General features: G+C 41.5%; 1 protein-coding gene across 2 annotated transcripts in view; it reads left to right on the top strand.

Annotated features, from left to right (window-relative positions):
• Positions 1-11,453: 11,453 nt before the first annotated feature.
• Positions 11,454-17,990, top strand: part of KLHL7 (kelch like family member 7) — a 67,231-nt gene continuing 60,694 nt past the window's right edge. For both annotated transcript variants that reach the window (XM_060020390.1, XM_060020391.1), the window contains exon 1: positions 11,454-11,839. In XM_060020390.1, coding sequence (XP_059876373.1) covers positions 11,720-11,839 — 120 coding nt within the window. In that variant the 5' untranslated portion in view covers positions 11,454-11,719. The remainder of the gene's footprint in view (positions 11,840-17,990) is intronic.

The following is a 17,990-nucleotide window of genomic DNA, read 5'->3' as shown; positions in this document are numbered from 1 at the left end:
GTGTTACACTTTACACATCAATATTGCAGAAGAGACCTGACTGACGCATTAAGCAATTGGCATTTCTTTAAATAGTGAACAATCAACATTATCCTAAATATTCATACAACATTCATACTGCTGATAAATCCAATCACAGATTTACAAGTCAAATTTCTCAGATATTCAAACATTGATTATAAGCTTATTTAATTATACTCTCTAGATAATGACTTAGGGACTTCCCTGGCAGTCCAGTGGTTCAGACTCCCCGCTTCCAAGGCAGGGGGCGCAGGTTCGATCCCTGGTCAGGAAACTAAAATCCCACGTGCCACACAGCCAAAACATTTAAAAATGAAAATTAAATTAAATAAATAATGACTTTAAATAGCAAATTAACATAGGTTCTTATAAATGTTTTAAACAACTTATAATAAAGACAAAACACACACACACAATATTATACTGATAGTAGCACTAAATGGTTTGGGTAGACAAATGACTGCTTCTCAATTGGATTTGGAATCCAATCACACAGTTCTACCCCAAACCACTGATTCTACCCCAAACCACTGGTTACTCTATTAAACCTCTATTATAGTGAATACTCACTCTTACTTTTAATTAATTGCCTTTCTTATAGATTTTAATTTTTTGACACATGGTTTCTCTCTACAAAATGATATGTTCTTTCATGTTTTCTATGTCTGGCAGTATATAACCAAATAGCTTACCACTCTGACTTAATAGTCTAACCTGAAGGTTTAATTGACGACTTCTGTTTCATGAGTACCTCATTATAATTAGCAGAATATCTAGATCAGGGTTTTGTAAACTTTAAGGTACGTGCAAATCACCTGCGAATCTTGTTAAGCTACAGACTTTGATTCAGTAGGTTTGGAATAGGACCTGAGATTCTGCATTTCTAACAAGCTCCCAAGTGATGCTGTTGCTACTGGTCCTTGAAACATACTTCGCATAACAAAGATATAGAGATGTCTTCTCCTGGGTGGTTAAGGATTATGTCTGTGTAGCCAATTCTCTTCTTTGGGATAACTGGCTCTTTTATTTTCTTGGAATACATTACCTTCTTGCACGGTATTGTATGTGCTGAATAGTTGTCATACCCCCATTCTGTTGGTTACTTCATGTGGCTGCTGGTGTTGAAGAGTTTCTTGGAACAATATCTACTTCTTCTGTTGTTCCCTGTGTATATTCTTTCCTGTATACAGACATAAAAATAAGGACATTTAAGGGCTTCCCTGGTGGCGCAGTGGTTGAGAGTCCGCCTGCCGATGCAGGGGACACGGGTTCATGCCCCAGTCTGGGAAGATCCCACATGTCACGGAGCGGCTGGGCCTGTGAGCCATGGCCGCTGAGTCTGTGCGTCCGGAGCCTGTGCTCCGCAATGAGAAAGGCCACAAAAGTGAGAGGCCCGCGTACCGCAAAAAACAAACAAACAAAAAAAAGGACATTTATATACTTCATAAACAGACTGTGAGGAAAAATTGTGAAAGACTTTGAAATCAGAAAAAAAAAAAGTATTAACTCTCCTGTCTAGCACAATTTTCCACAGTTCATTGGTGGGGTTCAGGACACACTACCACAAAATATGGCAACTTGGCATATTGAATATATTAAGCTGAAGAAATTTGAGAGATGGTGTGTGCAGGAAGGACTTTCTGACCTTACTCTGAAGCAGTTTATGAAACCCTTATGTGAGAAGTGCCCTCCCTGTACTTGGAGGAAAAGAACATCCTTATCTCCAAGACTCTGAGAGGAATCTGAACAGGCCTTGCTGTTTACCCCAGTTTTCTATACTTAGCTCATATCCCTTTTTTGCCCTATCACATTTTTCCGGCACTCTCTACGCTTCATCAAACCTAGCATTAAAACACTCAGGTATGGGACTTCCCTGGTGGCACAGTGGTTGGGAATCCGCTTGCCAATGCAGGGGACACGCATTCGAGCCCTGGTCCGGGAAGATCCCACATGCCCTGGAACAACTAAGCCCGTGCGCCACGACTACCAAGCCTGTGCTCTAGAGCCCGCGAGCCACAACTACTGAGCCCGTGTGCCACACTACTGAAGGCCGCTTGCCTAGAGCCCGTGCTCTGCAACGAGAAGCCACCATCATGAGAAGCCTGCGCTCCACAACGAAGAGTAGCCCCCGCTCGCCACAACTAGAGAAAGCCCGTGCGCAGAAATGAAGACTTAATGCAGCCAAAAAATTAATTAATTAATAAATTAGAAAAAAAACAAGCACTCAGGTGTAACCACTTCAGATCTTCATTTTCTTATGAAATACCTTGTGTCACGTAGAACCTATATTAAACAAATTCATACGGTTTTCTCTTGTGAATCTTTCTTGTTCTTGTCCCAGCCAAGAACTTAGAAAGGTAGAAGAAAACCATATTTTTCCTCCACTGTAAACTATTTTACAACTCTGTAAGCTGTAGTGAACTAATAATAGTACAAAGGATTTTTGTCTATAGAAATGCAAATTAACAATCGAATGCAGTTTATTATTGCCTGTGGATATACGCATTTTCATCTATTTCTAAATTTCTTTGGGCATTCCTTATTGCCTCTCTATATACGTGTTTTTTTAATTTTCCTTTGACCAAGTAGTAACATAGGGCTGGTACCCTCATTAATTAATGAGTCACATGGATTTATTTTATGTCTACATAAGAATGTCATATAGAAATAATGCCCACTTTTAAAAATTATCCTTTAGCAAGACATAGAAATTGAAAAGAAAAAAACTACTTACTGTCTTATTCACTATTTAGTATCATTAATAAGTAAAAATTAAACAAATCTATTCATCTTCACCATTCTTTTGTCTTATATCCACCTTTTTTCTTACATTTTATTATTTTAACTTTTTTCTTTTGAGTATTATTGTGAACTTAAAAAATAAAAATAATCATTTGATTCTTAATTTTTTGAAATTTAGAATATGGGAACGCTTTTAATTTACACCTATGCCCTTTTAGCACTGACTCTAATGTTTTTTAAAGAATCTTTGTCTTCTGTCAATAGAAGAATATTTCCTGACCCGTTTCCATTTTTTTCCTGTCATCTGGGAAACTGCTACAGTCCAAGGAGTCCAGGCTCCTTTTGGTGGAGAAAAGTATCAAAGACCCGAATATGGGCATTATAAGTACACATGAGAGTTGGTGGTGAGTGAATGCTACTGCTATTGAGGCATTGGAGAAGTCACAGAGTTGGAAAATATACGTCTTTTTGGAGTCTTGAGTTCATACTCATTTTCCCAAGTATATTAAATTGCTATGTCCTAGTTTTCTCATAGACTGGGGTTTTACTGACCTCTGAGAATTTTTCCCCATGCTTCTGCTAAAGAAAACATGGTAAACCCATAGAAAAACACAGAGACATAGGTTTCCAGATACAAAGGAGAATGCTTGGGGGACAGCTGCAAAACAAAGCTTTCTACCTTAATTCTAACTTATTTCCTTTCCCTAATCTTGTATGGAGAGCTATTTACATATGACAAGAGGAGGGAAGAGAGTTGGAAACCACAAAGATTTGGGAAAATCACTTAGGGACATAATGAGGACAAGATATGAACCATGAACAAGAACTCAACTATTCTCTCTTAAACAATCTCCATTCCTCTGGGTTCGAACTAGATTCCCAAATTGGATGAAGTAAAATATTCATCTTAACCTCCCCCTTGGTAGCGACAGAGAGTCAGTGTTCTCCAAGAGCTCTGTAACTGTGGCTTATGATCCCCTGGAGCTTTCTCTAAAGCAGGAAATACAATTTTTTTTCCACTGTGAGGTTTTTCACTTTGGCTATGAAAACCGAGTACCACTTGATTCTAAAGAGTTTTCCTCTTACCAGCTAATTCCCCACTGAGTTTCCTCCCCTTAGTTGCACTTTTCATCAGAACAAACTGCATCTTGCCCCACCCAGAGAACTGGAACCATGACTAATGTCAGATTCTTGGAGCTAAGCATTGAATACAGCCACATCTGAGTCAGAGGGCTCAGGCATCTTCTCAGTTCCCTTGTGAGGCAGCCAGAGGGTGGAGAGAGAGTACAGCTCCTGTCTCCATGGATTGGCTGGGCTTTAGCACGGAGCTCATGTGACTTGGGGCCAACCTCTCTCTTAAAATCTAGACTGTTTCTCAAAGACAAGCAAATCAAAATTTAAGTGCCCCCCATTCACACAAACATACACACACACACACACACATACTCAAAGAATGAAATGTTGTTGTATTACAATAAGATTCTTCCTAAAACTGTATCACAGATTACCAGGTAAAGAATAGACTTCAATGATTTGTATGCACTTTGTGGGAATACTGTAGGGTCTGTCAACTAATATTATACTTCCATCTTGAAAATGACTTCCTCTCTGCTTGTCTGAAGGAAGCAGCAGTTAATGTTGAGTACGAAGCAACAAAGTGCTCTGTTCATTTCTAATCACTGAGAAGTTAATACTACCCCAAAAGAAGAGAAGTTATCCTTTAAAAATCACAAATGAGGGACTTCCCTGGTGGTCCAATGGGTAAGGCTCCACGTCCCCAATGCAGGGGGCGCGGGTTCGATCCCCGGTCTGGGAACTAGATCCCGCATGCCACAACTAAGACCAGGCACAGCCTAAATAAATAAATAAATAGTTTAAAAATAAATAAAATTGATCACTTAATCATTCAAAAAAATCACAAATGAACCAAATTTGGGGACACATTTAAGTTACTATCTCTTTGAATCATTTGTAAGAGACAAAATTCGGGGTACCTAGCCTCACAAATGGAGGAGGGTGAAGTAATGTATAAAAGATTTTCCATAATCCATGATTATGGATGATTTTCCATAATCAAAGTAATGTATAAAAGATTCTCCAAACCTCATGAGGGTGAGGTTAACAGGAGACCTTATTGCCTTACTTTCTGAAAAGATGCTGAAATTTGAACAGGCAATTCACAAACTCCATTTATCCAATTTTATCACATTCCAGTACTAGGCAAAGTTTATAGACAAGAAGTATTTATAGTCTAGTTAAATTTGTATATGCTTACTTCATTTACTGAATGTCTACTATGTGCCAGGCCCTGTGTTAGACTGATACAAAGGTAAGGAGGAAAAACAAATCCCTGCCAACAGAATTTCTTTTGGTCCTGATTTTATAAGCAGTTCTTTGACTCTTGCATTTAAAAGAAGCAGCATTGGTTGTGAAGGCAGCTAGAAAGGAACAGTCGTTTTGCCTAAATATTGAACTCAGTGGGAAATTAACTGGTGGGTAATAGACGTTTCTGAGCAGCCAAACCAATTTCCCACATTCCAAATACTGAAAGTCATGAGTTGAATCCCTAGACATGCCTCCTGGAGCCTTTATTCCTATTTTATACACAATTTTAGCCATGGTGGTACAGGAAAATACTGGCTCCCTTACAGTATTCTAGTAGCTTTGTTTTCAAAGTATGTTTGACCAACAGCCCACAATTCATAAAAGGGCAAATGATGCCACAGCCCTATAAAGCTGGAGGTTACCCTGAGGGATTTGATAAGGTGTTACGATTTTATAGCCTTCGGAGAAAGTAACCCAGAAGATGTTATGGTTTTATTGCCCTGTAGCATGTTATCCAGTTTTGTATCTCAATTAGCCACAATTTTTTTTGTGTAAACAGTGTACACATCTATGTGTTTGTGAAAGCATTCAAGGAAACCAACTCTTTTGTCTAATTGCCTAATTCCTGATTCCCTCACTAATAAAAAGTAGATACATTCGAACAAATACACTTGTTCAAGAGTTTTGTTTTTAAAGCTCTGTATTGTTCCACACATTATCTGAGATACTTACCTGCCCTTCAAATACTGACATAAATTCACAGGTATCTCATCTATCTTGCATTCTTCTTAGCTCCTACCCTGTCTACAGAAAGAGGCAGCCCTCTAACCATTCATTCCAGAGTATGTTTTATTGATAGTTTTTATGGCTTTGTGGTTGGGACCAAGAGAGATGTATTCTTAGCTCACAGCAGGTCCCCAGACCTCTCCTTCCCAGCCTCTCATCAGCTGACTGCACCATGAAGGACCTGACCTGGACTTTTTAGATACATCAATGTAACCATGTGACTATAATAAAATACCAAAGCTCTGTGCCAAGAGAAATGTACCCGGGTCGTTTTCTTAAAGAACTTTGCAGTATGTGTAACTCCCATATATTTGCTGTTTCTGTTACTCCTTATTTGTTTCCCTAAAAGAAATGGTAAAACTTAGAATAAGAAGAGCCTTTGTTGAGGGATTATGAGAATAAATTTTTCCTTTTTTATTTCTGTTCAAATATCTCTCATCCCCTATATATAAGCACTGTTAGCAATTTGGTTTATAATTTGGTTTCCAGACAGTTTTTCTATGTATTTTCAATGTGTTCTGCTATCTTTCCATATCGAAGACTGTCTTTTTGAATCATTTCCTCACAATTCTGAAAGATTTTCTCAAAAGACTTTGAATGTTGGTACAGCAATGGAATACTTGGAAATTGTGCTCAACCTATTTGGGGATTTAGAAAATTGCTTGTAATTTTTCTGTTTTGTCTATTGTTGGAAAGACTTGTGGCGTATGGGGAAAGGTAGGTAGAAATATGCAGAAGATGATAGACAAGAAGCTTAGAGGGCTTCCCTGGTGGCGCAGGGGTTAAGAATCCGCCTGCCAATGTAGGGGACACGGGTTCACGGGTTCAATCCCTGGCCTGGGAAGATCCCACAGGCCATGGAGGAACTAAGCCTGTGAGCCACAACGACTGAGCCTGCGCTCTAGAGCCCGCGAGGCAAAACGACTGAGCCCACATGCCTAGAGCCCGTGCTCTGCAACAAGAGAAGCCACCACAATGAGAAGCCCGCGCACCGCAATGAAGAGTAGCCCCCGCTTGCTGCAACTAGAGAAAGCCTGCGTGCAGCAACGAAGACCCAACACGGCCAAAAATAAATAAATTACTTTTAAAAAAAAAAAAAGGGTGGTCTTAGGCATGGGAAATGTGACTGGAGGTAGGGAAAAGGTGAGGTAATCGGTGTTCTGCAGAGGCGTATCTGCATTACATACCTCTTCATGGGATACATGTTCAAAAATGGTGCAGTTTTTAGTCTTCTGATGTCAAAAGGTCATTTACGGAACACCTGGGCAGGCCCAGTTTGGGGGTCAGTGGTCCCAACCACTCTTGGCCAGTTTGAACTGGGCGAGAGTCAACTCCAGGTCCCTGGGAAACAACTTAAGCCCACCTGTTACTATAGTGACCCATACATCAGAGGTGTTATCTGTAAGGGTGGTTAAGGAGTCCTGTAATATATTATCTAGGCTATGTGAAGCTTGGAGGGTAGGCAATTAAAGAAAAACAACAACTAAAGCAGGTTAATTAGTAAAGGCAGGTTACAAACAGAGGGGGGTTTAATAAGCTGTTCCCTTATCTGCTGTTCTGTAAGACACACTCAAGGATTTCTAAGACGCCAGCTTCCGTTAACCCTGTAGTTTCAATCCCGCATGATAACAAATTGTGCATTTCTCCTTTGTACAAGGAGGAACAACCATAGCCTGGGCTAGGACCTGGGGTGGAATTAGAGCCACCGCTGTTTGGGTTGGCAGGGGTCAGCAGACAGCAATCCTGAGGTTCAGTGCCAGCAACAGCAGTGACAGTGCAGATGGTCACTGGGCAACAGCAGCATGGCCTGGTCAGGGCATGCCTTCAGACTGCTCAGGTTTCAGAAGGCAGTGTACCAGGCACCTTAGTCAACATTGCATCAGCAGCAAATTCTGGAGTTTCAGCATCAGGGCTGCTCTGTGGAATCCTCTGGCCTCACGGGGACACACTGGGTTTTGGGTTTGCGAAGAAAAATAGCTAGAAGGATGAACATTTGGACATGAACCAGCTTCTTGGATATACAGTACTTGGGGAGGAAAACTCAAAAAATACTGGACTTCCTGCAGTCATGCATGCCATACTAAACTGCATTAAAAAAGGAAGCATGGCCTGTGAGGATCGTATGAGGACATGCTCTTCCACATCACTCTGAATACTTCTTTTTTGCCTCTGCTGGATCCTTTTCCTCCACGAGCTCTAAATCAGTATTCTACTTTCCTTCATTTGTATTCTTTTATTGGCATCCTCATCCTGAGTCTTCAATGACTTACTGGATATTTTACACATATATTATCTCACAGTTTACCTAAAACCCACTTTAACAAAGAATGCTTGTAAGTGAAATTCAGCCTCTGTATCCTGGTACCGAACTGAATCTCAGAGACAGAGTTTTGGGTGAAGTAGAAAAGAATAGCTCTATTGCTTTGCCAGGCAAAGGGGGCCACGGCGGACTAATGCCCTCAAAACTATGTGTCCACCAGGAGGAAGTAATGAGGAGGTTTTTTTGTTGTTTTTTGTTTTTTTCTGCGGTACGCGGGCCTCTCACTGTTGTGGCCTCTCCCGTTGCGGTGCACAGGCTCCGGACGCACAGGCTCAGCAGCCATGGCTCACGGGCCCAGCCGCTCCGCGGCACGTGGGATCTTCCCGGACCGGGGCACGAACCCGCGTCCCCTGCATCGGCAGGCAGACGCTCAACCACTGCGCCACCAGGGAAGCCCTGGAAGTTTTATACTAATGGTTCAAAGCAGATGGCATGATCAGCTCATGGACAGTTTTCTGATTGGTTGGTGGTGAGGTAATTGGGAGTCAGTATCATCAACCTTCTGTTTCCAACCAGTATGGGGTCTACATGCTTGTGGGCATCACACAGTTAACTTCTTCCACCTGGTAGGGGTTTCAGTATCTGCAAAACAGCTCAAAGATACTGTTATGTATATTCCTTGAGAGGCAGAATCAGGACCCTGCCCCAAGGCTGCATTATTGTTTCTTGACTGCTCCCCTCTTGTTTCTGCATTCCCTCCCTTCCTTGATTAGCAACTGTTTGAACCTGCCCTTTGGAACTCAGGGAAGGCCATGGAGGCTGAATGAAGCCTATTTCCTACAAACAAGAAACGGGGGACACAGAAAGACTTTTGTGCCTAGAAATCCCATAGGGTCCTGGTTAGTTCCATGCTTACAAATCAATAAGAAAAAAATATCCAAAAGAAAAATGAACAAAGGACATAGACAATATAGAAAATGCATGAAACAAAAAACGTAAAGGACCAATAAACATGAAAAAATATTCAATCTCATTAGGAATTTTTAAAATAACACAAAAAATCATTTTTTGCCTGTCATATTTATAAAGGTCTCTAAAACCTAGGGTTCCACTGTCATAATCTGGATCTAAAGCTCTTTTTAAAATGGTGATCACAATGCCTCCAAGCTTGCAGTCAGTTTCCTTTTCCACTTGGGACTCTTCCCTCCAGGTGAATGATCCCTCCATTCATTAGTTATCTTTACAAAAGGGACAAAGGAGGTCTTCTGACATTTAGAAAAGCTAAGAAACCTCAAAAGGTACCCTACTACAGCAAAGTAGACCTAATCAAGGTTCAAGCAATAGGTACAACAAGTCTTCTCCGAACACTTAATATGCAAATATATTTGAGATTTTCTCTGAGAATGACATGTTAACTTATTTCGCCAAGTTGTATTCCCAGGGATACTATTTCAGGAGAGGAGAGAGGAGAGGGGGAGGGTTCACAGCACTAGTATTCTGAAGAACACGTTTGGGGAAATGCTGGATTAAATAATAATAGTTAATATTATTAGCTCAATAAAGTAATACTGTTTGTTTTGCTATGGCACCAATCTAAGCATTTTTGTAAACCTTATAACAGTTCCATGGAAGGTTCTATTTTTACAGGTAAGGAGACTGAGACACAAGAGAAGTTAAGCAATTTGCCTAAAATTGAACAACTAGAGAGTGGCGAGTTTGACTTTGCATCCAGGCGAAGCCTAGTGCCTAAGCTCTGTGCTATATAACCTCCATGGTCTCTTTAAGCTCTGAATCCTAAGGCTCTTCCGTGCCGCTTGGTGTTCTATATTCTGCAATACGTGAAAGGACTGTTCCAACATCAGGTAGAAAGGATACTGCTCCTTGATTCCTTTGCCGTGTTACAGAATAGCATTCCATCTCATCACCAACATTTCTGCCTTTGAATCATGGATCCTTAGCGTCTGCCAAGGCCTTAGAGTAAAAAGACAGATTTCCACTTCATTTCAATTAAAAAATGTTTAAATACACTCACTCTTCAGTATCCTAGGTCGTTTAATAAAGTAAATGAAAATTTCCTCATTTCTAATTCCATTAGGAACAAATGGTTTCCATTGCCAGGGTCCACTCTAAAACTCTCAAATTAGAGTTTACTCTTGAACAACAGGGGTCTGAACTGCACAGTTCCACTTACACATGGATTTTTTTCATTAAATATATGTAGTACTACACGATCCATGGTTGGTTGAATCACCTGATGCAGAAATATGGATATAGAGGGCTCATTATGGGACTTTGAGCATTCATGGATTTTGGTATCCCCGACAGGTCCCGGAACCAACCCCCCCGCAAATACCCAGCGATGACTGTATTGGCTAATTAAAATAGAAGATCTGAGAACCTTTAGATGAAAAGAAAAAGAAAAGGTGCACAAAAACATAAATGTCTTATTTTTTTGTAGAAATGTAGGCTTATATGTCACTTGCTCTTTCATCTGAGCTATACTATATTGTTTTGTTCTCATCAAGAGAAAGCATAATGCTTTGATAGTGTCAATTATTTTACTTAAAACGTTTCTATGTATTCCTATTTAGACCTAGGTAGCAAATTAAAGGGATATGTATGTTTTCAAAATGTAAAATAATGTACAATTTCAAATAATCTTATATATTATCATATACTAGAAAGAATAAATTATTATAGTTACAAAAAGCATGCTCCTGAGTTCTGTGACTAAGTTCCGTGTTCCTGTAGAACACTTGGGGGAAGCCTAATTGAAGATTTCTGGACCTGACGCTTGATCTTAGTCTCAACATTGAGGAGTAAAACAGCCTAAGCAAGCAGGCATTCTACATCAAGGAGACATCAATGGGGATTGTGTGTTCTTACCTTATGAATCCCAAGCAAATAAATCTTGTACTCCATGCAATAAACCTTTAACTTTCAGTATGTGATAGTCTTTCCTCATTTCATAAATATTTATTGAGCGCCTGCAATATGCCAGTCTCTGATACAGCAGTTAAGAAAACACCAACCCTGCTCCTACGGAGCTTACATTAATGGGAGACCCTTTAATGTGTTCTGCCACCCAATTATCCAAAAAAGATAATCTCGCCACGTAATCCAATTGTGTAAAATCTGTCTTGGGCAAAGGGAACGGCACGTGCATCCTCGAACCACCTTGAAATGAAAACTCAGCCTGTGCGTGAAGGACGCAGGTCGCCAAGCGCAAGACGGCGCCGTCGCCTAGCGCCGCTCTGAACGGCGCGCCGCTGTGACGCGTAGGCTTCGCCCCCTGCTGCCTTCATAGCGCCCCCGCCCCCTTGAGCGAAGTGCGCAGACTCCTCCTCCGGGCTCTGCTTTGGCAGGAGAAGCAGCCGAGTTGAAGGCATCGCTTCCCCGCGTGCTTCTGCGGGTGGCTGCCGGGCCTTGTCCTACCGCAGTGGCCGCGCCGCGCTGTTCGGGAGCAGGGCGCTGCAGTCGCGGTCCCGGCCTCGGTGTTTGGTAAACAGAAGCCCCAGCGTGCCGGGAGCGTGCAACCCCTCGCCCGGCCCGGCGAGCCCCGGGCGTGAACCGCGTTGACGGAGGATGGCAGCCTCCGGGGTGGAGAAGAGCAGCAAGAAGAAGACCGAGAAGAAACTTGCTGCTCGAGAGGAAGCTAAACTGTTGGCGGGCTTCATGGGCGTCATGAATAACATGCGGAAACAGGTACCGCCTCTGTGGGAGTGACCGACGGCGTCGGGGAGGTGGTCCGGGACTCGGGCCCCTGTCAGCCGCGGCTGAAACCCGCGCCCTGGGGATCGCGACTCTCTTCTTCCTCTGTCCTTGCCCTTCCTTGCATTTTCGCACGCCAGCGAAGCCGCTGTCGGTGGAGGGTCGCGTTAAACTGTTCTCGAGCAAAAGTGCCTCGTCGTCCGCCGATGCTGTGGCTCCTGACTCCTATGGGGCCCCGTGGGCCGGCATTCGGCGTCGGGTATCGGTTGTATAACAGCTGTGCCCTAGTTATCTCTTTGTGAGGCGAGGAGCCCTCCATTGGCCAGCCGTTTTAAGGTGTCGTGAGATGTCGGGCGAAGAACCCCACTGGCACAGCCCAAACCGAAGTCCCCCAAGGAAGGGAGAAGCATTGCTGGCCTGACATCAGCTCCTCTAAAATGAGGATCCCCGCCCCCCTTCTGTGTTACCAGGGTGGAGCTAGTAGAAGACAAATCCTCCTGTACGTGTTAATTTAGAGCAGAAACAGTCGTGGATAAATACCGTGCCGCCTTTTAAGGGCACCGTGCGCCTCTGTTAAGAGGAGTTCTTTGTTCTTTGATGTGTGGCGTATTAGTGACAGTCTTCAGCACGTCGGCGAAAGGTGGGTTATGAAAAGAATGGGTTTTAACGCCAGAGTATGTAGACTAGAGAATCTATTTGTTTTTAAATTCCATAGCATCTTATACCAGTAGGTGTAGAAAAGTCACTTGGTTATTTTCTCGTCCTGGAAGCTTTATTTCTAGAAATATGCATCCAGGAAGATTTGTGGGAATGTTTGTTTTGTGACCGTGTTTTTCATGACAAAAGCAGGACATGAGTATAAGTAACTGCAAAACCTAGTTTGCTCATCGGGTGGTGCTGAAACCACACAACCCAGATTGGGACTGGAACCTACAGGCAGGGACTCGAACCCACCGTCTTTTAATTGAGATCACACACCTGGTCTCAGGACTTTAATGACGCTCAGGTGCTTTTTTTGTTTGGGGGGTTTTTTTTTTGGCTGCGCAGTGTGGCTTGTGGGATCTTAGTTCCCCGACCAGGGATTGAACCTGCGCCCTCGGCAGTGAAAGTGCAGAGTCCTAACCGCTGGGCCGCCAGGGAGTTCCCAGAGCTCATGTAGTTTATGTCTCATGGCAGAAGAAATTCAGTGAAAAACAAGGTGATAGGTAAGAAGTGGATTTATTTATAGAGATACACATTCCATAGACAGAATGCAGTCTGTCTCAAAAGGCGAGAACGGCCTTGGGAGAAACACACTCCACAGATGGGTGCGGGCCATCTCAGAAGGCAAGAGGCCCCAAGATGTGGGGTGGTTTGTTTTTATGGGCTGCGTAATTTCATAGACTAATGAGTGGGAGGATTATTCCAACTATTTCGAGGGGAAGAGGCGGAGATTTCCAGGAACAGGGCCACCACCCATTTTTTGGCCTTTTATGGTTAACCTCAGAGCAGTCAGGGCACTGGTGGGTGTGTCATTCAGCATATGCTAATACATTGCAGTGAGCGTGTAATGAGGAAGAAGGTGCACTGGGAGTCAGATCTTTCCACCATTTTGGACCTAGTTGGTTCTAACCAGTTTTTGTCATGTTCTATGGCTGTGTCATTCTTTTAAAGGTTGTGCCCTGCCCCCTTTCCTCCTGTTTCAGTTCTGATGGGTCTATGGACAACAGTAGAGGAATTTAAGTGTTTTATGAAGATATTAACTTTGGTTTCTTTAAGCAAACTCTGCTGGGGTCTTGTCTTTGTTCATCAGCTCCTGACATTGTGCATGGATGCAGTAGATATTTGTGGGAGTGCCTTTATATCTTGCCTGGTCTTTGGGTTGAAGTAGCTGTGAATGCCTGAATTCAATATTTTACGTAACTTTCATGTATCTATTTCCATGTATACCTTCATGTTCCTTTTCTGTGAACCTTTCTTACATTTAGGACACCACTGACTTTCCATTGCTGGTGCATTTAACTAGTGCCTGCCTCTGAAAGGTAATTGCACCGCAGTTCACCAGTGCCCACATTTGTTTCCAACAACCCTCCCACTCCCCCAAATATGTGTTTTCATACACAGACTATAGCATTGTAAAGCATTGCCTCATTTCCTGCGTAGATGGGGTGCAACTGGGTCGCAGCATCAGATGTTGAGGAGGAGGGGATTGTCTGAGACTGTATGTTTAGCTTTTGGGGTTTAAAAATTGATTCATATCCATTTCTTAGACTTAGCTTTAAACAATATTAGCATCTACTTATTTACTGTTAAAACAGAAATAAAGTTACTGAAATACCAGGTTTCTGTTACTGAGTAGGAAGGGGAAAATGGATGCTGGGTGAGACATCAGGAATTTCTTCGACAGTGGTTAACTGGCCTTAATCTGCCAGTTTCTCCTTTTGTCATTGGCTTTGCTTGTTATTCAGACCGTTCTCCAGTAACACTTTTACCAACTTCTTGGAATCCTGCATCTTTTGTAAGATGGGCAGCTTCACTTTGCAGTTGATTTACATTATACACGTATTGTTCTGTTTAACATAACACAGAAGAGGCGCACCAGGAATGACTGACAAGGGCAGTTGATGGGAAGTGGCAGAAATAGAAGCTGCTCTGAGCCAGAGGAGGAATGTTTGAGTGAGGACCAGTTTTAAAAGTGTTCTTCTATGGTGAATACTTTTGTGTTATTACTATTTTTGCTTTCCCTTATGATCGCATTACTTTGGGGACCAAGATAATGAGTGCCTGGATGACAAGGGCCCCCAGAAACATCCCTATACAAATTTAAGAACACTGTGAAATTAGAATTTCTGAATCCCAATTCCTGCTCTATCATTAATTAGTTTTGTGATATTAGAAAAAGATATAGGTCATTTCATGTCTCTGTAGCATTGCAGCCAGTCTCTACGTCGTGGTGAAAGGGGGCTCTGCTGAGCCCGCAGCCTCAGCTTCCCGTGGAGCCTTTTCCTCCATTATCCTTTCAGCCATTTCCAGCCTTTTGTTTTTAAGTAAACTTTACAATGAAGTATAGAATTCACGAAAAGGATCCAAATCATAAATGTGCAGCTCAAAGAATTATTGCAAAACGAACGCACCCCCTCCAAGTAAAAGAACTTGGCTAGTACACCAGAAAGTCTCCACCTAATGCCCTTCTCAATTGCTACCCCCTCAAAGGTAATTTCTAATTTCTACTACCATAGATTTTTTGTCCTGTTTTTGAACTTGTATACATGGAATCATACAGTATATACTTGCGTGTCTTGCTTTCTTAAAGCTAGCATCTATTTTTGAATTTTTGAATTTTATTTATTTTTTTATACAGCAGGTTCTTATTAGTCATCCATTTTATACATATGACCGTATAGATGTCAATCCCAATCTCCCAATTCGTCCCAACACCACCACCACCCCCCCGCCACTTTCCTGCCTTGATGTCCAAGTCTAGAAACTGTCATAGAGTGAAGTAAATCAGAAAGAGAAAAACAAATATCGTATATTAACGCATATATGTGGAACCTGGAAAAATGGTACAGATGAACCGGTTTGCAGGGCAGAAATAGAGACACAGATGTAGAGAACAAACTTATGGACACTAAAGCTAGCATTTTGTTTGTGAGATTTATCTATATTGTTGTGTGTTGTTCTAGTCCATCTTCATTGTATGTAATATCCCATTGTATGAATACACCACAATTTATCCATTCTATCGTGTACTATTAAAAGTAGTACTACTTTGAATATTTTTGTACATTTTGTACATGACTTTTGATGTGTACATGTATGCATTTCTGCATTTTTGTTGGGAAATACCCAAGCGTGGAGCTGTTGAGTCATAGGTTAGGCTACATTCAGCTTTAATAGATCCTGTGGTACAGTTGCCAAAGTTGTGCCAGTTCATACTTTGGCTTTTGCTTTTGCATCTTTGCTAACACTTGGTATTGTCAGTCTTTATAACAGCCATTCTAGTGGATGTATAGTGGCATCTTATTTAATTTGGTTGAGCACCTTTTCATTCATTTTTCCAACTTTTTTTTAGATTAATGTTATTATCTGTTACACTAGAAAGGGGCTTTAAAAAGCAGGGCAGGGTCACAGTCACTCTTTTTTTTTTTTTTTTTTTTTTTTTTCACAGTCACTCTTGCAGGTACCCAGTGCTGTTGCTTTTGTGTTAATGAAGTCCAGAAGACCCTTAACAATTGAGAGATGTTTTGAGAACTTTCTGAGTACCACTGCAGTTCACAGTTTCCTCAGGTTAAATGAATTAAAACATAATTAGAATTTAAAAGCTTATGTTAAAGCCCCATTGAGAGTTAAGTGAGAGAACCACAAAGCTGATTTGAGGATTGGATGCTGGGCAGTCACCTGGGCTCCCTTACTAACTAAAATGACTCAGCTTCTGTGTACTCACCTCTCCAAGACTGTCAATTACTACATGTCATTAATCTTTAGGGTCTCTTGTGAATAATCTAAACCTTCTGCATTAAATCCTCAATAACAGAAACACTTCTCGAGCACTTATTCTGTACCAGCCATTCTCCAAAGTGTTTTATATGATTGTCTCATTTAATTTTCTTGACAACTCCCATTATCCAGACCTTTCTATTCTTAACTCTCTTCTATTTTCTCTTTTTGTCTGTCCAGTTTAGGAGATATATCTCTCTCTTCACTCTCTTTTCAATGTCCTAAGCTTTCTTGGCCCTCAGTCCTTTTTTTACATCCTTTGGGCAAAAAGCATTGATGACTGTTTACCTGCTTTGTGCACCGCTTCTAAGCACAGCTGAAGAAAATCCCATTACTGGGCAGTCCTCTGCCAGGTGAGTCCTAACTTCAGCTGGGCTGGCAGTACTACTGGTGAGCAGTTCTACTTACTATTTATTTTACTGGTTTCCTCTAACCCAAGCCCTTACTCTGTATCCTCACTTTCAGTACATCATCCCTCTTTTGACGTCACAAATAAATAGAAGTCATTAGTCTGGAACTATCTAACTTTTAACTTTCCACCACCAAATCTATAAACCTGTTTTGGAACTTTAAAAAAATTCTGCTACAATGCATAAAGCCATTTAAAGCCAGTACTTTCACCTGGGCTTTGACTCTCAGTACTAGTGTAGTCAGAAAAGTTACACCATTGGTTATTCTTTCTTTGTTAGGCATCTTTAACTTCTCCTTCTCTGCTGGATTCTAGCCATCAGCATTTAGGCATGTTTTAACCTCTCTAGCTTTTAAACCAACAAACAAACCAATACACTTAGTCTCAGTATTTCCCTGTAAATAATATCCCTCTCCCCCTTGTTAAAACCAAAAGGTGCGTAGAATCACTGCCTCTTGGCTCACTGTTTATCTATTCCCCTATTTCAGTTTGGCTTTCTGACTTATCCATTTAGATGAATACTTGTTGAGAACCCATTGTGTGAGACCTACTTACCATAAAATGGCAGGTACAAGAGACTGATAAAAGGCCAGTGTGACTGGAGCACAGAACATAAGGGGAGGATGGTGCAAGATGAAATTGGAGAAGTAGCTAAAGATCTGCCCGTGTATAGCCTCATAAGTCAAGTTAGGGGGTTTTGCTTTTATTCTAAAACGCTTTCATATATATATGTGTATGAGAGGAGGAATAGGTGTATCAGTTTTTCTTTTGAAAAAGATGATTGACTGCTCTATGGTGAATGAATTAGCTCTCAGAGTAGATGCTGGCAGACCAAACAGGAAGTTGTTACAGTAGCGCAGTGAGATGGTCCTTTGGACTAAGGTGATAGCAGCGACAGCAGTATCAATAAAGAAAAGATGATATATTCAAGAGATTTAGGAGGTAAGATCAACAGGACTTAGTGATGGTAACGATATGTGGTTGTGATGACTAAATTAGAAAAGCAAATTAAGATAACTTAAAACAGAACCTGATAATGAGTAAGCTCTCAATAAATGTTGGCTATTTTTGCTGTTGTTGTGATGGTGGTGGCTGATTGGATGCTGAGGGGTTCTGTACAAGATGTCATTTATGACCTCCAGGGTTCTGAAATGCATAACTAGATGGATGGTGACACAGTTCTCTGAGAGAGGAGATACTGGAAATGGATCAAGGCTTTGAAGAAAGGATTATAGTTTGTGTTTTAGATAGTTTAGT

Source organism: Delphinus delphis, chromosome 9 (assembly GCF_949987515.2).
Source record: "Delphinus delphis chromosome 9, mDelDel1.2, whole genome shotgun sequence".
Lineage (NCBI taxonomy): Eukaryota > Metazoa > Chordata > Mammalia > Artiodactyla > Delphinidae > Delphinus > Delphinus delphis.
This window is presented reverse-complemented; position numbering and strand designations above follow the sequence as displayed.